The 22,404-nt window shown below is 37.2% G+C and overlaps 1 protein-coding gene across 2 annotated transcripts in view; it reads left to right on the plus strand.

Annotated features, from left to right (window-relative positions):
* GRID2 (glutamate receptor, ionotropic, delta 2) overlaps nucleotides 1-22,404 on the plus strand; it is a 716,811-nt gene that overhangs the window by 574,659 nt on the left and 119,748 nt on the right. For both annotated transcript variants that reach the window (XM_010001338.1, XM_010001346.1), the window contains 2 exons: nucleotides 11,197-11,394; nucleotides 16,616-16,928. In XM_010001338.1, coding sequence (XP_009999640.1) covers nucleotides 11,197-11,394; nucleotides 16,616-16,928 — 511 coding nt within the window. The remainder of the gene's footprint in view (nucleotides 1-11,196; nucleotides 11,395-16,615; nucleotides 16,929-22,404) is intronic.

Here is a 22,404-nt window from a genome sequence, read left to right on the forward strand (position 1 = left end):
CCTACACACAGCCAAAGTTTGAACATTGTGTCTGACAAGTTACTTTTAAGTTCAAGTGACTTGCTGGTAAATTTCTGAAATGTATTCTGATTTTCTGAAATGTAGCTCAGTCAAAGGTCAGCATAATAACTCCAAACAAATTCAGAGTGCCTTGAATGAACAATTGTCCAAGAACAAATCTAGCCAGATATCCATTTTGACTATTTCAGTTTAACCTTCTCTTTTTCAGCTGTTCAGCTTTATTGAAAGGAGCTAGAATACAGGAGATATTCCCATAATATCATTTTAGTAGTAGCAGCAATTAATGAATTATTCATATGAATGTTAAGCCATCAGAAATGGAATGAGATTTGGCCTGTTTGACATTGAATAGATCAGCAGGTATTTGCGAAACGGTGTTTTTAAAAAAGCCCCTGTTGTTTGAAAAAGGAAAAAGTTTGAAACTCCCCATTTTAAAGAATTAACTCCTTGATTGAAAAGCACAGAGGCTTTCCTGAAAATGCATAAGGAGTAACTTCCTAATGGTGCAAAATGTATTTGTGACTTTACATGAAAATTTGATAGAGCTCCCAAACAGGAATTATATATTTTCACATCCAGGTGGTTCTGAAAATACAGGCAGGGTGAAGGAAAGAAACATAATGATACTAAATTATGCTTTGTCGTACAATCCTGTGTACTACTTTTTGAGAGTTGTTATCTAGGTTACTTGCACAGAGCAAGGTGAACCAGAGGCAGTTTGGTGACCCTTGACTCCATGTGGACAGTGAGGGACATAGTGTACTAAGAGGGCTGGTGGAAGGGTAGATAACCACAGTTAAAAACAAAACAAAACACAACAACAAAAAAACACCAAACAAACAGAAGCTTCATTTACACCAGGGAAAATATTCTCGTATTTAGAGTAGTTTAATTCTCAATGGTTGGCATTAAATACATGAGCATTTGTTGCCCAGATTAGGAAAGAAGCAAACCTGAAAGCAGACAATATCTTTAGGGACACAAACTGGCAAGAGGTCTGCATCTTCAGTGCCTTTTTCTGTTGAACTTACTACTAAGATAAAAAGCAAGATATGAAGCTAAGTCCTGATTTTAAAGAGAATGTCTTTGGGATTTTACTTCCAACACTGGTTGAACAAAGTAATGGAAGTCCTTTCCAAGAAGCTGGAGTATCTTTCAGAGACATAAGAAAAGAGAAGTGTAAGAGATGTGAAAGAAGATGATGTTTAAGCATACACAGAGGAAGAAACAGTCAGAAGTGACAAAGGATAAAAAGAATAGCAGGGCAAAACATCAGTGACTGACTGTAAAATAAAGATCATCTGCAGCAAAGACTGTGAGGTGCCTCAAGAAATACTGAATAAATATTTTATAGTAGTGAACATTTAGAATAGTCTCACAGACACTGCCTTTTCCATTTTCTCCCATTTTTATTAGTGTTTGGTTTTGTCATGTAGTCCTGATCCCTTTCCCCACTTTCACAATTGAATGGTCTGCATTTCTGTGAATCCTTTATTCTGTCAGGCTGCACTTCCTATGCACAAGTGCCTACAATCTTTCAAAAACCTAATTTTAGTTAAGACATATTATACTAAATTGTTGCTTTTATCTCAACATTATCGACATACTGGACTACAGTGAATTTCCTGTGGCAGCTGAAGTGCCTTAGGAGGTGGCCAAGTTAAGAAACATTACTAGTTTATCTTCATTAGTTGTAGTATTTTGTTTTGAGCAAATATATGTTCTTCTTTTACCTGTAAGGGATAAAGCCTTCCTTGATGGCCGTTTATGCACCTGAGTTAGAATGTCAGAAAAGCTGAGTGATATAGCTTATTCTATATGGAATCTATCATAAAATCTCAATACATTATAATGCAGTAATGTATTGGTATATAACATGTGTGCTGTAGTTATAATCATTTTTTAATACTTGAAATTTTAGAATATTCCATTGCTACTTGTAAAGAATGCATAATTTCCTAGGCAGTGACAAATCCCTGATTGTTACATTATGCTCTTCACAGAGACTTTAATTTCTGAAAATCAGGAAAGACATCTAGACTTTAGTTGAGTTAGGTATTGTTAGAATGCAAGGAGGCAGTGCTAGGAAATACTAGCTCCTCAGTAAGACATCTTTCCCCTGGAGTTCCCTAGTTTTTAGCTTATACTCTCAAGCAGATAGAAACTTTAAGGCTGAAAGTTGGCAACAACTGCATTATGTAGCAGTTATAATTATTATGAACAGTAAAGGGTTGCTATGTGTTTTTCTCCCTCTTCATCTTTTTTCCTTATTTACCCTGCATAGCAAATAGCACCTACAGTTTTTCTGTCCTTGCTCTCCCATTCAGCTTTTCAAAAGCCGTTAGCATATAAAAGTTGCTCCTTAAATCTGGTGCCTTCTGGAGCTGACTGTACACATCCTAACTTACTGCACAGACAGAAACTTCTAGAATGCATATTAGTGCCATACACTGCATTAAGCCCAAAATTTCTACACAGGGCTAGTAAACTGGGATATTAATCCCTTCCAGACCTCTGCAGCCATATCTCTGCCATTATATTTGCCATATTCCTACACTACTCCTCCCCACTGTATATGCAGACAGCATGCCGACATTACATGAACATCAGTGTATTTAATGTACTTGGGTGCTTAACAAAAAAAATACCAATCTTTAATATCATTGCGGATAAAGTGGCAGTATTAAAACAATGAGGCAGAGAGGAGGAGTGGAATTGGTGCATTTCTCTATTTGGGACTAAGAACAATAAATAATATTCCTAAAGTGCCTCCTGCCCTCAGCCTTATGCCCTGCATCTCTTCCAAGGGTTGCCAGCCCTGTTTAGGGTAACTTTATTAAGCAGAAAATGGGAAAAGGAGCCATTTCAGTTGTTCCCTTGCAATTGATCTGTGTTGGTAACTGAACACAAGCTTCTATCTGGGCAGAGTGTGCCTTAATTAGGTATTCCTCACTTTGCCAGAGATGTAGGTTTGGTGTAGTCTCCTTCCCCTAATACTGCCAATTCATTTTTTCTCTGTTTATGCATATGTATTTGGGTTTCTGTAGGAAATACTTTAGTTTTTTTCTCAAGTGGCATTGTACTGTGATATTTCCTCAAAATACTAATGCTTAAAATTATTATTATAACAACAGAAGCTAATAACCCTTGATAGAGGTAGAGGCTGTATTTCCATTCCTCTTTTCCCCACCACACCTGTACAAGGGCCAAATTGAAATTGCTACTGACTGAGCATAGGTTATATTTAATAGCTGTTTGATGTCCCTTTGAGCTACTTAGCTTGTATTAAAACAGGTAGGTCATAAACCTTAGAGTTATTCACATTGCACATGCCTACTGTGATCATTTGTTTCACAAGCTTTAATCTTAGAGCCTGCTGGGAAACCCAGCCCCTTTTCTTTTTAATTAATATTTACAATTCATTTATCTAAAGTAGTAAATGTTATAGACTAGATGAGGTGGATATCAATGATTTAAAATGTTTTGGGACCTGGCTGGGGCCATGATTTGACAGCAAGACAGGTGCAGTGCAAAACGTGGTAGAACCAACCTTACTTATCTGTATGTGAAGGGCTACCTCTCAAGACTCCTTAGCTCTTATCTTCTCACTGACCCATACCCATCTGCTCTGTGGGTGTATTTGCATGCCAGAATGCTTCATATAGTTCACAGAGCATACAGGAAATTTTGCTTTTAAACAGAGTTTCTTACTCTGATTGTAATTACTCTTCTGTACTATGCAAGATAAAAAAGGAGGTGAGCTGCATGAGAGTGCAGTGTCATGGAATATTGTGTGAATTTATTAGGAATAGGAGCTCTTGCATGGCTGCTCTGAGAAGTATAATGCAGCTCCCAGCAAGTTCATATACCTGTACTAAACTTTTGCAAATGCCAGTACCTGCACCGGTTACATTAAAGCTAGCATTGTGCTGCTTAGACATACTCTAAAACACTCCAGTTAATTCCAGTTTCAGTTCATACTCTTCTCATAAACTGTAATGGTTCAGAAAGAGCTATTAGGTGCATTAAGTTATTATGAGTGAAAATCAGTACACAAAGCTTGACTGCATATTGACAGACCATTGCCATACATAGCTTTGAGAGCAACCTTAGTCCCGTTGCAGAACAATGGGAGATAGAGATGGGGAAAGGGTGCTAACATTTTTAATTTCTTTATTCCAAGCAGCACTAAGCTAAATAGCATAATAAATCCAGAAGCCAGCATTTGAATCAGGAAAGGAAAAATAAAATAATAATAAAAATGTTGTTTAAAGTACTGTAACTGCAAGCACAAAATCATGTCTTGTTGAAAGTGACAATAAAACTGTCATTAAAAAAAGGGAGAAGGCCAAGTGCAGGCATAAGGGCAGTGGAAAATAGAGGCCAAATTTTAAATCCCCTTCCTTTAACATTGTATTCAGTTTCTGGAGAATTTCTGTAATGAGAGAAAGAAATGTTTCAATTACATTTTGGTCATTGATTCTAACCTGAAGTAATGTACATTGATATTCAATTAAAAATAACAAGCTGCTGTGCTGTTCCTAGCCAAATAAAACCCCTAAAGCAGCGGTCAATAAAGCACTTGGGGAAATTAAGTGTTTGGGGTTGCATATTTCACTGAAATCTTTTCAGGAGAGAAATATAAAACAGCTAACATTTAAAAGTGGTGGGGCTAATTATTTTGAGTCAAGAGAAAAGTAATTATGGCTATCAACAATACAACAGCATCTTGTACTTGAAAATGTTTTGGTTATGGTTTATGAGACTTACTGCTTCTTGTTGGTTATAATGGCTGTGCTTGGTCATCCAGAAGCCATTGGAAGGGATTTGAGAGATCCAGAAATGAGAGTGAATTTCACTTTTGGGAGCAGTTTCTTAGCATTTGCAGGTGATGGGATTTTTAAAGTGTGACAGTAAATATTTGCTTCATGTGATTGCCAAGGCTCTGCTAGGACTATATGAATCATTTAATATGTCTTTCCACTGTTTCTAGAATCAGTGCTGAGCACAGATGGACAATCTTGCCCACACCTGAGCCTCATTTCCTGCTTTTTTTTTTTTCCTTCTCTCTTTCTACGTTCAGCAAAGAAAATTTAATGAATGTAGTGTAAAAATGAAAGTATTATAACCCAATGTCGTCAGAAATTTCTAATGAATAGACACAGAGGTCATTTTCATACGCTTTATGAATTCTAACCATCCATATAATTATCTAATTTCAAAACCCTCTTCCAAACACGGAGACATGGAAGGCCGTCCATCTGCAATTTCAGAGTCAAGCCCCAATATGTATTGTGAATCCCAGCAGTGATCTGATATAACAAATAACTTTTCGTTTATTTAATAATTTCTATATAGCCTCCTGGCTAGGAAGTTTTTTTGTTTCTGCTAAGAGGAAAAGAGGATTCAGCTGAGCAAGAGAATAATCCCTAACATTTTGGTTTGCTTTTCTTTTTCCATTTATGAATTGCATCCTAACATTTTTTAGAATTTTTATCTTTAGAGCACACATAAGACTCTCATAAATGTATCACGGTTTCATATAGCTTCTATCCTTCAATAGGTCTCAGCTTCAAGCCACAGAATCCACCCTTGTAGTTACAGAGAAAATCTGTCTTGTTGCCCATTCAGTGATCTCCTAATGATGTGGTATGCCATTAGAATCATTAACAGCTGGGCTGAGACCACCACTTCGTTGTAAACACACCACTGAATGCAACTTTTTCTTCCCTCACATATTTAGTTAGAATGTTCTGTTGAAGATTTGAATGGTTCTTTTCCTGTTCTTTCAAGAGAGTTTTCTGTAGTTTGCCCAAAAGGAGAGAATCTACACAAAAATACCAGAACCTCCAAAACCTGATTTTCATTGAGGAGCTACAAGATGGCTATCAAAGGTTGAAATGTAGTTACTGTGCCACTGACTGTTAAAAATCGTCTTGGATTAAGACTTCAGGTTTAGGGATATGCTTTTTCCCTGCATGTGAGTTTTCCCCTTCACAAGCAGTTGTTCTCTTGCTCTCCTTCCTTGTCTCCTCTAAGGCCTGAATTTATTGCTTGACTTTATCACTCATTTCTGAAGCACAGTTACAAACCAATGTTTCTCTTTGATTGTATAATTAATTAACAAAACGAAGTTAAACTGAGTAATTCTTTTCTGCTATTTAGCTCAAGTGTTGCTCCTTCTGCTTTCAAACATGAAAGTCTTTTCTTCCTTTTTAACTGAATTAGGTGGTCTAGTAAAGAATGTAAAAAGATACTTCAGAGCAGTGATTAAATCCAAATTATTGGCATCTGTCTGAGTAAATAAAAACTGTGTACTTTTAATCTTAGATTCCTAAAGCAATTACAAAACCTTGTGTTACTTTACCTAAGTCCTGAAAAACCGAAACTGTTAGCCCTTTATCTTGTTGGAAAAAGCAATAAAGTGTGGCGGTTTTTTTCTGCTAATTTTGACTCTAGGCTGCTCCAAGCTCTATACTGTGAACCTCTAATTTCCACTGATATGTTTACAATAAAATGAATTCTCTATCCACTACTTCCCACTGTGTAAAATTCAGGGCAGGGGTTGAGGGCAGGGGTTTGGGTATGTGATTTTTTTGTGTGTGCCTGTATTTCCCTGCCATCAGTTCTTCCTTGACTAGGGCACGTTACAATCTGTTGTCCACTTGAGATTTTACCCTGACAAGCAATCCTTTCAAGAGTAAGACTTTTCTCTCCCTAAGTCTAGACATCTGATATTTAGATCTCACTTCCTTTGTTCTCATCTAATGGTGGCTTTTCTCCATTGGTTTTCCTGCTCTTACACTCACAGTTTGCTAGAATACAGATGCATAGGTAAGTACAAATGCTTTAAAGTGTTAAAAGAAGATAAAGGGAAAACAGTCTATGGTTAAGGCATTTGTCCCCGACCCAATACACTTGAATTCATGCAGAACACTCATGCAATCTGTACATTTCAGTTCTGCACACAGAAAATGATGGCAATAACTCTCCAACCAAGTATTCCAGTCATATAACCTTATTTGTGAAATGTCTATGAATGATATTGTGTTGCACATCTGAAGACAGGTTTCAGGAAGCTATCTGAGCTACTTAACCATCCCCTGATACAAAAAAAGGGACATTTTTGGCACTTCCTCATTTCTACTTATACCATCCTACTCTATCGCTTGTCCCAGGTATGGCCTTTTTCTGGACACCTGGCAATCAGATCAACTCACCTGACAAAAACTGAGTGGATTTGTGGTGGGTGAATGTAGAATTAAGTAAAAGGGGGAACCAAGCATCACGAGATCTCTTATATGAGAAGGTAACTAGTTGTTCTGGCAAGAAGAGGATACTAAATTGTATCAGTCTTAATATGTAGCATGTTCTTAACCTATGTTTATCTTAAGGTGTAACTTTTTCCTTAAAAATATTATAAATCTATTTATCATAGATAAATTATTGGACACAAATGTTTTTGTGAGCTGCTTCTCCAGTGTACTTGTACAGTGTACATGTCATCTTTCTGAACACTTTCCTTTTTTTATGCCATGTTGCATTAATCTTGGGTCTGCCTTTAGCTTTCCTAAGAAATTATAATCTGCTAGTATTTTGCAGCTGCTCTTGCTCAGGAGGTAATCATCTCTGGAACCAGATTTTGTCTTCCTCCAGTTGCAAAAAACAATGCGCACAGCTTCATCCGGTGTAAACTTTGCCTTTTTGCTGCTGACTTTCATTTTGCTGCAGGTAGTATTGGCTGTCTGGTGCTTAGCTGTCCACTGGGGTTAAACCACAGCCAGCTTAGATCCCAAGAAACCAAGAAAATGGGAGTTATTTTGAGAAGGAACCACTATCACCAATTAAGTAGTGCTGCATTCAGTTGACAAGAAGGCATATTTGGGGTAAAGGAGAAGTAGCTCCTCTCTTAAATTATCTCTATTGAGGCTGGCTGGAAAGCCATCCTCTAAATATATCTGATGGCTATGGAGCTCCGTGAGGCAGATCATTCATCTTGCAAAACCAAGAATTTAAGGGGACACAATCTGTTCATTTCCACACACACCCCCCCGCCCCTTTTTTATTTTTTTTCTTCTTCAGTCATGTGCATTGTGACTTCTTTTCTAGAATTCCCTGACTTTACAGGCTGTGAAGTCTGCTTTTGCCTCACAGAGGCTCATCAGTCCCCAGGAGATAGGTCTTCAAAAGTGGAGGAAAAGGAGAAGCAGGAAACAGTGGCCTTCCTTTGATCACTTCGCTGCATCCTGGAACAATTTAGGCTAGAAGGGACCTTTGGATGACATCTGTGTGAAGCAGAGCTAATGTTAGAGCAGGTAGTTGAGGATTGTGTCTAGGTGAGGTTTGAGTATCTCAAAAGATGACAAGTCTCAAAGGATGACAAATCTCAAATTGTATGGCTTCTCTGAAAAAGACCTGCTTCTATGATCTGAATTGCCACTCGCTGTGGAGAGCAAGTGTATCAGGATTTTCTTGAATTTGTTGGGGTCAAATGGAAGGTTCACCATCCAGATGATTTTTGCCACTTCCAAACTCAGTTAGCTTGTAAGTTTTTTATACTTATTTTTTGCTTTGATTAGCTTTCTCTTCAGTAGTTGGGAAATGTATTGGCTATTCTTGTACTGTGTTTTTGTTTGTACAAGATCTGCATTCTCAAGGATGGAGACAGTAATTTTAATATTATTATTGTAGGGATATGTCTGTCTTTCCATAGGAGTTCCCATAATAGCCTACCTGTGTACTAAGACAACTGGCATAGTTTCATCTTGCAGCATTTATGGGGAGAACATCAAGACAAGTGTTTTTTACTCTTTTTCAATGTCTTATGAGAAATATAAATAATTACCAAAAAAATATAGCAATATGTTTGTTTTGTTTGGAATATGATTAAACATTTTACTCATCCAAGCTTCAACAGAAAGCGGGAAGCATTAGTTGCTTTGCATAAAGCTATTTGGTGATTTATAGCACATGGGACACTGGGTTTTGGTTCTTTTTAAATCTCTGAACAGCAAACAACATTAGGTAGCTTAATAAAAGACTGAAATCATTCATGACAAACATCATTTTAAACTGTTTTAAATCAGTACAATTAGCCATTTCTCATTTACTGGCTGAATAAAAATTAAGCTTATGAGCAACTATTTTCTAATAACTCTGAAGTGATAAGAATAAATCCTTTCTAATATGAAAATTAGCAATGTCTGAAACACCCTTTGTTCACACAAGTCTTTAGAATTTTGTGCATAATTTACTTAGATTGAGAAATTACAATTTTATTTTTGTGTGTGTGTGTGTAAACTTTTTTTTTTTTCCCCAGCAGTTTTGAGTCTGTATGTAGGAAATCTCTCCTCACAGTGATCAGCAAAGCTCAATTCACTCTGTCTTTTGATTCAGGAGAGTCCTTCATCAACTTAGTTTCAATTCCTTCAATGTTCTTGAAATCCAGGTGCTGGATAATTTATTTTAAAATTCACTTGCACTTGCTGTCCTCCATTTTTATTCCGTTGTGCAGATCTTGGAAAGTTTGGAAGAAAGAAATTCTGACTACTGGGAATGTTTCTGGTGGTTTGTGGGTTTGTTTTGGTTGGGAGGGGGCTGGGTTTTTCTTCTGTGTGCCCTACAGTCAAAAAAGAATATCCTGCCAGTGCAAGCTGGTTGCATCTTTGCTTCTTTGGCAGTATCCTTAGCATATGGCTATCCCCGTGTATGTTAACTCAAGCATTTACAAATTATGCTTTCTTATTCCAAGAACATCCTACCTGCAATTCAGTTACTATGGCATTCTCTGAATACAGAATAACATAGCAAGAAGCTAAAAGTACTTAGTGGAGTATTAGTTGAGTTTTTTTGTTAAAGTGTTTTGGCTTCAAAGTGAAGGACAGAGATGAGTGGTAGAATAATAAAGAAAAAAAACATGTAAACACCAACAAAAATGCCTCTGGAGATAAGTTTGAAGTTCAGGCCACAAATAATATGGAAAATAATTTCTGTTTTCTTCTGCATGTTTGTGGGTTATGCAGACTAGGAGGAGGTGGTCAGGAAGCAGTTTCATATGCCTGTCATGTCTTGGCCAGAAGTAAGTTTTTGCACCTTAGAATAGGTTCTTCTGATGAACCTGTATTAAATTACAGTACCTTGTAAAGAACTTGAAAGGAAACAATGTAGCGTATTTTTTAAAAATACCTAAGTGTTTCAGTGCCTTTGTGCTTTTTTTGGGGATTTGATACTTTTCCTCTACTTAGGTAGATCAGACAGATATTCTCAGAGAAAAAGATGAAAAAGCGTAAGTGAGGTCCATCTATGATAGATACTTTTTTTGTTGTGCTCAGAAATACGATCTCTTTTTTTGTTTCATTTTAGGAAGATGTGAAGGAGAATAAGAAAGAAGGGAAAAAAGAAATTAAAGTTAGTAAAAATATAATTTCTTTCTGATAATGTTCCCAGAAATATTAATTAAAATTTGAGAGAAGAATTACAGATCTTGGGGAAAAGGAAAAGTGTATTGTTTGGAAATCTTACCAATCAATTCCAGCTTTCAGTATCTATTTGCATCCTTTATTATGGTCATATTTTTGATGAATATTCACCAATTGTTCCTGTAGATGAAAAGTCCCATAATTGATTCTCCATAACTAATCAAATGAATGCTCTTTGAACAGAACTATTTAAAGTCAACCAGCTTATATTCAGATTTCCATTACAGCAGAAGGGCAAGAGAAATGCATATTTGTGCAGAGTGGCCTATTTTGCCATGTTTTTCGTTCCTTACAGCATGAATTAGTAGCTGTGTTTGTCATAAACAGTGTTTGCCCAGCCAGTGGGAACTGGCAGCACTGTAGAATCCTCTGTGTTTATGGACAGGCATATGAGTGCATGTCTGCCCTGCTGAGCACAAGTGCAGAGAAGAAGGCATTACTAAAAAGCATTTCAGTTGTAATGTTACAACAGAAGATTTACACTGAATTACATAGCAGAGAGTAAAAGTTCTCTGTTGAAGTCAATACATAACAAAATAGCATTTCTGAGACCCAGAAGGCACCACCAACAATGTGTTGTGGGATGGTTTTGTGTAAACAGGATTTAAGTAGTTCCTCCTTTGCTTAAAAAAAAAAAAAAAAAAAAAAAGGCATCTTATTTCTTTACTAACAGCTGTCTCCTTTGTTTTCTCTTTAGGAAGAGCCCTTTGTCATGGTGTCTGAAAATGTTCTGGGGAAACCAAAGAAGTATCAGGGCTTTTCAATAGATGTGTTGGATGCCTTGGCCACTTACCTTGGCTTTAAATACGAAATCTATGTTGCACCAGATCACAAGTATGGGAGTCCTCAGGATGATGGGTCATGGAATGGACTGATAGGAGAACTGGTATTTAAGGTAAGGTTATTAATATCTTGCTAAATAAGGTAATGTGATAAAGCTAAATAATATGGGGTATGTCATGTTTGCATCAGCCAGGAACTTTTTAAAATGAGTAAGTGATATCACTTGGTTCATTACTTGTGCACCAGCATTTGATAGTATGCCCAGGTCCATTAAATGGTAAAGAAAAAGCTAAAGAAAATGCTTGCTGCTAACTATTAAGAAGCAAGGCAATCTCTTTTTTCTGACCAAAGTACAGCAGTCTGAAATCTGAACACAGTCAAATAATGGGACGCACAGCATCCTAATTAATTTGGCAAGAGCTGACACAAATGAGTTGAAGAGGCTGTTCGAAAGAGGAAAAATTGGTGTTGCAGTAATTAGAGATACATAAATAATGCATAGCCCTTAGAAAAATGTTGGTATGATGAATACATGAAGTATATAATCAACAGAAGATGTTTTATTGATATCTAATAACACTTGCATTATGTAGATGTATGAATCAAGGGTAGTATGTTCTCTATTCTGTAATTAATAAACCATTTAGTCTACTTATTTTTACATTAAATGTTCAGTATTGTTTCATAAATAAACCAAATAAATGTGCCATATTTTTCTTTTATTTTCCACTCTTCACATCTTGTCTGTTTGTAGTTTCTACCCTTAAGTGAGAAAGACCAGGGCCATGCAGACTATTCTACTGATGTCTCATTTGTACTGTCAACATATATATTTTATTTGCTCTTAGTTAACCTGTAGAGGTAGCTTTTAAAGCTATAGAGAGCTATATTTGTTGTTTTCCCATTTAAAAAAAACACAGTAGGTGTTCATGTAAATAACTTTCTGTTTTTTCATGGAAGTGCTTTTCCAAATCTGCAGGCAGAATTTAATTGATAATTACAGCAAAGAATAAGGAGCAATGTGCTCAGATACAGGACCTAATCATGAAGTATTTTAGCTAAAAGTTATCAAAATGCTGGAAAACGAGTCTTGCGGTAAAGGGGAAAAAATATAATAATAATAAATATACACACACACAAACATATATATATATCTGTAGGTTTAACCTATTCTGGTTTCCTGAGCAGTAGGAAGCCTGTTGAGTTGGAAGACCACCATATATGCCATACCCATGGCACAGTTCATGCATCTGCACCATACTTATAAACTTCCTTTGCCATCTCCCTGTGCCTTTACCAAGCTGGAAGGCAGAATGCTGTGATTATAAATAGTAAGCTGAAGCCACTTAGAAATGAACATTTTCCTCTGCCTTCTAAACTTTAACAACTAAAAATCCTTTGTCTAATTATGAGACATAACACCACAATGGCCTATTGAATTTTTAAATAATTTTTTCTCTTCCTTAAATTTGGTTTTATGCTATACCTTTCTCACTACAGTACTCAGCAAAGGACTAAGCAGGCCACTGTATAGCACAGCCTGGAGGGATCTTAGTCCTAGATGTCTCTAGAAAGCGGGGTTGGAATGTTTTTTATTTATTTGAAGGGAAAGATTCATAAGGCAGAACTCAAAAGAACTGCAATCGCATGGTTCACTGAAAAACATGTATGGCATTCTTGGCCCCTTAGTAGGCAGAGACTCATATAACTCTAATAATACTCTTGCTATGATAACCACCTAGTTCTGTAAATAGAGGTCATCAGTGAAACAGATTTACCAATTTTCCTGTAAATGAGTCTTCATGGATATGAAGTCTTTCTGTACAGCTAGAAGGTATGAAGAGTCAATGGAACTGGATTTGGGATCAAAAACAAGCAAAAAAAATACAGGTTTTTTGAAAAGCATGGCAGTGTATTTTTTATTTTTTAAAATTTCTTTACCTCTTGTATAATTAACCGTAAAGTTTCACTGTGTCCTTCTCTCCCATTCTCTGTTCCTCTTGAGATAAAAGAACTTCTGGGCTATCAGCCAGTGTGTATCTACCCCTTACCAAGTGCAAGCTGTGCAAGCTGAAAGGTTGATTTCTTTTTTACTGTGAACTGAGTTCTGCTTCCAGAACTCAAATATTTATTTGCTTAGATACTTGGCTTGGCAACTTCATAAGGGGAAGCAAAGGAGCAGATAATAGTTTTAAATTAAACGTCTTACCTGTTTAAAACAGTGTCTCCTTGTTTTCCCAACCAAGTCTTACATGGTAGTCTGGCCAACATGTGGAAGAAATCTGGAAGCAGAGGGAGTGCTCTTGCCTTTTAGTGCATTGAGCCAGAAGTGAGTTGGGAACAATGTCTTTCTGCAAAATACAAGTCCCACTCCAGGGTAATAGCTGCCTTCTCTTTTTGAGTACATTTAACTGAGAAGGACGTCTATGGCCACTGCAGAAGATGTGCCATATGAACTGGCAGTTGCTGCAGCAAACATGTCATTTCTGTGTTCAAGATCAACATACACTGTTTGCATTAACCTCTCTCAGCTTGTGGTGGGCTCTGATGCAGTATCTGTCCTTGTATCAGTAAGAGCAGACCAAGGCTGCTCTAGTTTGCAGCAGCCCTGGTTGAGCTGCACTGCAGGGCAGAAGCCCTGTGGTGCCAAGTACATGCCCTAGGTCCACAGCTGGCCTCACAGATGTGAGACTATGTTCACTCTATTGCACCTTTGAAGACAAGGTCCCTCTTGGCTGCTAAAATAGGAGCTGGAATCAACAAATCAAAGCAACTAGTCTTTAATTTTAATTTGGAAACTAATTCAATCCTCCCTTTCTTTGACTGTCAAAACCTATATTAGGTACACCCTTGCTCCATACACCTACTCCTGTCAAAACAAACTGAATGTGACCATGCTAGGGAGAGCTCTCTGTTAGCTGAACACCTAAGTCAGATGGTCTATGGTCTTTGAGAGAGGCCCATGGTGCTTCTACCCTTCTCCTATCAAATGATCAGGGCTGCAAAGTTTCATCTCACAAACAGCATTAGTTCAGAGAGCAGCATCTTTCTGTGGAGAGGCTGAAGCCATCTCAGCAGAGCAGCACTTTCCCACAGATCTTTATCTTGTTGTTAGTTATCTGTGTCTTTTCACAGTACTTCAGTTGCCCTCAAGTCTGTATTGCCAGGGGAATGAACCTCTGTGACAGGCAACAGAAGTGGCTGATGCATCTTCTGGAAGAGGACAGTAGGCTTTCCAGCATGTCTCCAGACTTTTCAGAGATACTCACAGCTGTCAACCATTTTTTCTCCACAGTTCACCATGCTACCTTGATTGCTAGGATTTTTTACCAATGAGAGGCCATCAGGGAGCAAATGGGATAGGAAAAACTGCCTGATTCCAGTTAGATCCATGAGAAAAGGAAAAGTAAATACATGCCTAAACATTTCTAAGAGAAACTGCAAGCCAAGTAGAAGCCTCTGATAAGGCTTGTTTTTTAATGCATCTTCTAAGCAGAATAGCATTGAAAGAAAGCAAGCATACAGGGAGGATAAAGTGAGAGGAAAAAGAACAATACCTGAGTAAAAAGAAAATTATTTGGATGTACATGTGTTAACTTGAGCAAAAATGTCTCTCTGATTAATTTTTGCATGTCCATATTAATAACTGTAATATGTGGGACTGTTCATTGCTTCCAGCATTCATTGAAATCTGATTTAACACTGAAAATGGGTAAAATGAAAGGCCTCGAAGGAGCAATTTTAAGTAGATTCATTTATTTTCCCTGTTCTTGATCATGAACCATGGGAATCATTGTAAGATTACTTTGTTCATGTACGAGATATGCTTGCTTAAGCAATAGCATAAGGGCATTTCAGGGATTTCTGGGCTTTGCTGATGAGCTGGTTCTGTGACACCAGTCATAATGTTATCAGACCCATTTGGTCACTTATTTAGGATTTTCTTATTCTGCTAATGCTATTCTACAGTGACCTCTGGAGAACTGCTCTTAAGGAATATAAATTTCTCATCAGGTCATGTAAAGAAAAATAATGCCCTCTGCTGTTTTTTCCAGTCAGTCAATTTCAAGAGTCACAGTTTCATTCATCAGAAATGTGTTAGACATCTAAGATGCTGATAGTTGGTTGAATTTGGCACTGCAGAAACTTAGTGAGTGGGGAGTTTTATATGTTTATACTTCAGATTGGCATTTTTACATCTAAATATTGACGTAGTTGCATGCTTTTGACATTCTACCTCAGAAGCACTAAGTGAACCTTGACTTCTTCAAACTGTCTTCTGATCCCATTTTGCATGTTAATGGCAAGCATTTATTTTTTTTTCATCTTCCAATTTTGATACAAGTTGACAGAATCTATATGTAATTAAGAATGTTCACCATCAGTAGATCAACTATTAAATGAAGTTTAAGTTTTAAGAATTTTAAGTATTTTTAAAAATATTAAAATATCTAGATATTATAGTATTTTTGTTCAGTATTTAGGCTTTTTTAAATGGTGTTAATGTGTCTGCTTTAAATACTCTTTCTTGTTTTCACTGCAGTTCTAGTTGTAGATCTGAAAAGTGAAATAGCACCTGCTGTAGTTGTGCCTATTGTCTCCGGAGACCTAATACCTAGACATGTTCTGAAATACAATTACTAGATCAAGGAATGTTTTTCATCTTCTTCTCACCTGTAATGTATTTTTTACATTATAAGAAATGTAGATGGCACAAAGCAAGTCCAATGTGCCTATGTGTAAGGTTGGCATAGAGGTGTTACTTTGCATAAAGATGTAGAGGGATAAATAGTAAAGGGTCTGCATAAAATATCTGTTCTTTTGGACTTCAGACTGCAGCCATAATTGATGTTTTTCAGAATTTTAAGTGCCAAAAAAAATCCCAAGATATATGAGACGCCCTTTGTCGTGCAGTGGCCCTTTGTCATGATCATCATGTCATCAAGATGTTAAATATCATGCAGCTCTGTCAGGCAACTAATTTCCACTGATTGGAAATGCTATACACAGGGTCTGCCTTTTGCCACGACAGGCTGAGAAAAATAACCAGAATTATATTTCCTCCAGCTATTATCTATATCCAAAATACTTTGATCCTTGAAAAATAACATGGAGAGCTGATGTGCCTAAGTCCATCAAGCGAGGTTCACTTACAGAAACTAAGACACATGATACAGCTATTCCGTTCAAGTCTTAGTCACAATTCAGTGTTCACATAGATGAACACTCAGCATCTGCTCTCTGTAACTCTGACTGCCATAAATCACAGAGGAGCAAAGATCGTTTCTGTAGCTCCTACTTACATAAGTTGTTCTCTCTCCCTCTTTCCTCAGAGAGCTGATATAGGGATCTCTGCCCTAACCATCACCCCTGACAGGGAAAATGTGGTGGACTTCACAACACGTTACATGGACTACTCAGTAGGTGTGCTGCTTCGAAAGGCAGAAAAGACAGTGGACATGTTTGCCTGCTTGGCACCATTTGACCTCTCCCTGTGGGCGTGCATAGCTGGCACTGTGCTGTTAGTAGGGCTACTGGTCTACCTCTTGAACTGGCTCAACCCACCACGTCTTCAGATGGGATCTATGACCTCTACAACCCTCTACAACTCCATGTGGTTTGTGTATGGATCCTTTGTGCAACAAGGTAAGAGACGAAGGAAAACTCAAATTGTGAGAAGTTCAGAATACTGCATGCTAACTTGTTTTAATTTGTAGTTGTCTGATTACAGAAAGATGATTTTTCTGTGGAAATAACATGGATTTCTCATCATCTGCTGCATAATTATTCATAGTTAATGTGACTGTTCTTATGTAGTCAGAAAATATTTGGGTTTGGCTTTTGAAATAAGTTTAGACTAGTCACCAGTACCAAATGGTCTTCTTTTATCTGATATGATTTCCTCCCTCTTCTGATTTATCTCAATTTTCCAGTATAATGTTTACACTCAGCCTTCTCTGGCCTTCCTGGATGCATTCTCAATCTCCTCTAGCATCTGGTGTAGCCCAGACTATTTCCCCATCCTGTTTATATTCCCAAGTCTTTCACGATCTACCTCTTCTGGCAGAGCTTTAACCACACATCCTAAAGACATCAGGGACTACAGATCTTGGCTTGGTATATACTACTTAAAATTCTGGTCTACAAATTGGAGTTGTAATGCAAAGTGGAATAAGAAAACACAGCTTCGTGTGAGAACAAAGAAGATTAAGATAATAAAACAAAACAAAACAGAACAAATACCTTCTGACATATACATGACAGTCATCAGTCAGTACTAGCACTGTAGGTACACCTATTTGTAATTCCAAAGAGCATCTGCTCAACAAAGAGCCATGGCTTCTGCAGCTTAAAAACTCCCAGAAAGTTTTCTGGATTTTAACATTAATTTGGGTGGAACACTATAGGTAAAAGCATCATATTTTTGTGACACTTGCAACACGTAATTTAGAAATTACATTATTCTCTGCTAGAAGTGATCAGATGACATCCATAAAAGCTAAAGGTATGCATGAAAATCAAGTATGAAACTCTTAGAAGGGAAAGAAGCTAAATTAACACCACCATCCAAAAAAAATAAGAAAAACTGAAGTTGACAGTTTCCACAAGAGGTATGATTTTGTCAACCTAGAGACATTACTTTTAAAATCATGTGTGTTGAGCAGTGATGGCCAGCTGAGGAAAGCTGAAGAGATTGTTTCATATTTGTAGTAGATGTTTTTTAAAGTAAATAAAAAAGTTCAGAGCCAGCTGAGATCTACAAAACTTTTTTGAATGCATGTGGGTGGGTTTATAAAGTTTTATTTCTATCCAAAATATTCCCAGTGTAACTGTTTAGGGAATCCAACTGTGAAAGAGCAGTTGGTCCATTACATAGCTAGACTCATTACATCTGTCTGCCTGCTAGGTTAAAACTTGTAGATTAGTTTCTTTACTGAATCAATGTGAGTAATTTTACATAGGTTTATTGCTTGGTATTAGCCTTAGCATCCCCTGATGTACTCCCATCATCATTAGTCCCTAAAGGCTTTATAGGAGACTGCCCAGCAAAGGTTTAAAGGAGGTAAAGCTACTTTAGTCAAACACTTCAGTCCCATTAATTTATTATCTGACTTGTTTGCCTTATGTCTATCCAAGTAAACCTGTGTTACCCAGTGTCCCAAAGTTTCCAAGGTCCTAGGTCCAGTAGCCTGCAAGGGAGCTTCAAGAGATGCTCAGTTAGCTTACAAAGAAAAGGTTTTTCTCACCAGTCAGTAAAAATGAGTGCTTGAGAAGGCCTTAAAGGGAAGCCTTGAATTAAGCATGAAGAGGAAGAAAAAATTACTTTAAAAGAAGTGGGACCAGATGACCAAAAAAAGCAGAATTTACTGGGAAAAGCAAAGAAAATTAATTTGCTCAAGGAGATCTGCATCCACTTCCCATAATAAGAGGGTCCTGAGGTACAACTCAGTACTAGTAAAACCTGCTGGTGGGGCATGGCAGCCAGCAGAACCAAAACTGCTGTGGGACTTGAGAAAGAGAGATTCAAGAACTTGCAAGGTTAGGGGTGTTTATTTCGAGAGAGAGATCTTACCACCCTGCCAATTGTATTTTCAGTACAATTCTTCAAAGTCTGCTAGAATAATATAAAATGTTTGCTTGATTCCTACAGAGAGAAAAAGCTGTAGATATATTTCTCCTTCAAACAGAGGGCAGTTCTTGATTTGCTAGAAGGAAAAATGACAAATTTAATAGGGTTGATACCAAAATATATTAAATTTATAGATCAAACATGAAAACTCAGAAGACCTCAGCCATTTAGTGCAGAAGTGTAGGAGATCCATTTATAAAGTCAGCCTGTATTTCACATTCAATTTGAATATAACAAAAACTGTATTAGCTCAAGCGTTATCTTTTACTAATCCTTGTGAACACAGATGTGCATACAGACAAATGAAAGTAATTTCCATTGACAGGCTAACTGGCTATTGTGGTAATTTTGTTTCTGTTTTCACTCATCAGCTCTTCATTCAGCAGAACTGCAGGTTTTATTTCTTTTGGAATAGCAAATCTGTTGCTATTAATTGTGATTGGCATATCTTAAGTGTGGCAGCATGGGACATTTCAAATACTGTCACATTCACTTAGATATCTTTCAACTGCTGATGTATAGCATGACAAGGTACTCATTTCTGTTATCAAAACATGCAGCCAAAGATGCTTTTATGTCCTGCATTCAGAGAAGCAAAGCAGCATGAACAAAGTTCTTTGTTAGTGCTGGGCACTTTGTTTGGGACTAGCAAGCATGTTCTGGCATCGTCTTCTCTTTCTGTCCTCTAGCTAGAGGTAAGATTTGCAAGTACACAGGGTGGCTCCAGATCTGCCATGGCTCTAAAGACAAAAGAGGCCTTTGGTCATAAAATACGAGTAATTCTTTAAGGAAACTCATAACCTACTTTGATTGAAACAGAAAAGACTTCTTTTTCTTCTTTCTTCTGAAATACTTAAAAACTCTGAAGATTTTAACAGGTAGTTTCGGTCCACTCTGTCACTTCCTCTTTCCTGTCAGCCTTGACTGGTGTTCTGATCAACTTCTGTTAACAAGTTTTAATCTTTTGCCATTTTTGAAACATCAGAGAATAATATTGTGTCATTGTCTGTAGATTAGAGTAAATGCAGACCAGTCCAGTAAGTATTTAGTGCAGCTCAATAGTTGCTGTCATATTTTGTAGCCAAATTTAAGTATTATTGTTTCCTTAAATGTAGACTGTCACAGATTCCTATGTAATTTAAACTTAGATCTTGAAGATGTCTTTCAATTTCTTTTATCCCCATGTTGTAATGAACAGTCCAAGTACCACTTTGAGACTCTTGTATTACAGAGGTTTATTTTCTCTCAGTTGCCCTTTTATTTTTATGTAAATTCTTTGCAGAGAACAGTGCCAATATATTTATATGTTATTTTTGTAATTGTAAGATATATGTGATGTTTCATTAGAAGAGACAGTTTTGAGGATAGAGTTGCAAAGTAACAGGGAAGGCTCAATTGATATAAAATTGTATAAACTGTGAGAAGTTTTTTTCTTCTGTACTGAAGCCCTTCATTTAAACAAAAAATTATTTCCTTCTCTGGAGACTTTCAAAACCCACCTGGATGCTTTTCTGTGTGGCCTGCTCTAGGTGATCCTGCTTTGGCAAGGAGTTAGGGCTAGATGATCTCGAGGTCCCTTCCAACTCCTAACATGCTATGGTTCTATGATTTTACTCTTTTATTTCCCCTTGGATTCTCAATCCACTTTGCTCTCTGCCTACCTCACACCACAGCTGGTGGTCATGATTGCTGTAACTTTCTTCTTGGATATCACTCATGACCGCTCTGGTCCTGCTGCTCCTGCTCTTCTCCATTGGCTTGTCTCTTCCCCAGGCCTCTGTTATATTTTCTTCAAAGCTCAACAAAGAGAAGTGCCAAGTCCTGCCCCTGAGGGCGAACAACCCCATGCCACCAGTGCATGCTGGAGGCCACCAAGCTAACTGACCACTGTTACAGGTTATTCAGGGAGGCTGTAGAATCTCTATCCTTGGAGTCATTCAAAACCCAGTCCTAGGCAACTGTCTCTATGTGGCCCTGCTTCCATGTGTATGTTTGGAAAAGATGACCTTCAGACGTGCAATCCTACCTCAATCAGTCTAAGTGATATATTGTAATGCTATATTATACAGTTTTCACTCAATTTTTTTGCTATTCCATACAATTTTTCCTTCTCTTCAGCCTTGGTATTGTTGCTGTTCCCTCAAATTTTGCATCAGTTAGAACATACTAGTGTTGGAAACATGCCATACAAACAGGGAGCCAAGAACAGCTTTGGAGAGTAAATTGAGTTTACTAAAAACTTCACGGAGATTAACTGAATTGACCCACTGCAATGGCACAATGTCTATTTATACTTGCTGAGAACCTAGTTTAATCTCCTGAAGGTTTTCTATTACCTTCCTCCTATTTTATGGGCTCTTGTTATGAAATACTCCAGAGAGAACTCTGCTCTCACCATTACTGGAGAAAACTCAATGATTTAAGAAACACAAGTTCAGGATTTAGAGTGATTCCAAACCCTTTTTGTATCATGGGCTGTTTTTTGAGACAGGTGAAGTGCTGCATGATTTTTACCAAAAACTTGCAGAAGAATGTTTTAGAGGATTTTATTGTGGAAGTACCCTTCCATATTTTGCTTCAGAATACAGTGAAAAGCTTACTTAGTTTAACAGACTTAAACTAAATGTAGACAAAATAATGAAGTTATATAGAAAATTACGATGTTTTGTATTTAATATAACAAACACAATAGAAAGATTTTTTTGTTTTTCACCACTCTGTTCATTTTAGTTTGAATTTTTCTGCAAAAGGAGGTATTTCTGAACTGTGCTGGCTGGGTTTTAGATTATGCAGGTAAAGATGCAAGGCTCTTCCTTGGAAATATCTGTAAGAAAGTAAACCAGGCAGATTTTTGTTGGTTTGGGTTTGGTTATTTTGTTGGTTGAGGCTCTTGGCTGTAACAGGAAATATCACTTAAGTGGCTGAATCATTCAAGATATAATTACTTCTTGGTGATTGCAACAAAACAAATATTCATTATAGTTTTATAAATAGGGTTTGATCATAGGATAATGAGTGCTTAAATTATTGCCCATAGAAGTATTAGTTTCTTCAGAGATCTTAATACTCTTGCTTAACCTAACCAAGTTATGAAATGAATGTTGTGAAAGCATCACTGGTGGGCCATTTTGTTATCTTATTATGTTTTGGTTTGTTTAAAATGCTGGTCACAACTGGAGGTTTTGATTGGTCATTAGTGGTGTCAGTAATGGCCAATTACGTTCATAATGCCCAGTAAATGAGCAAATCTTACTGTTTGCCTTATTTAAATTACATGTCATAAGAGCAATAAGATAGACCCCAAGCCTTGACACTTCTAAGTCATCATAATACTTCTTGGATGATTAAACCTGCTCAGACTTCTCAGTCTTGTTCCTTGTATTACCACCCAAGGCGTGATATAATCCTCCTGAAATGCACTGCCTGGAGTATTCTGTTGCTTAATAAATTACTTCATCTTTCTTATCTCACTCTCAGCATATCCCTATCAGC

This window comes from Chaetura pelagica, unplaced genomic scaffold (genome assembly GCF_000747805.2).
Source record: "Chaetura pelagica isolate M959 unplaced genomic scaffold, ChaPel_1.0 scaffold220, whole genome shotgun sequence".
Classification (NCBI taxonomy): Eukaryota; Metazoa; Chordata; class Aves; order Apodiformes; family Apodidae; genus Chaetura; species Chaetura pelagica.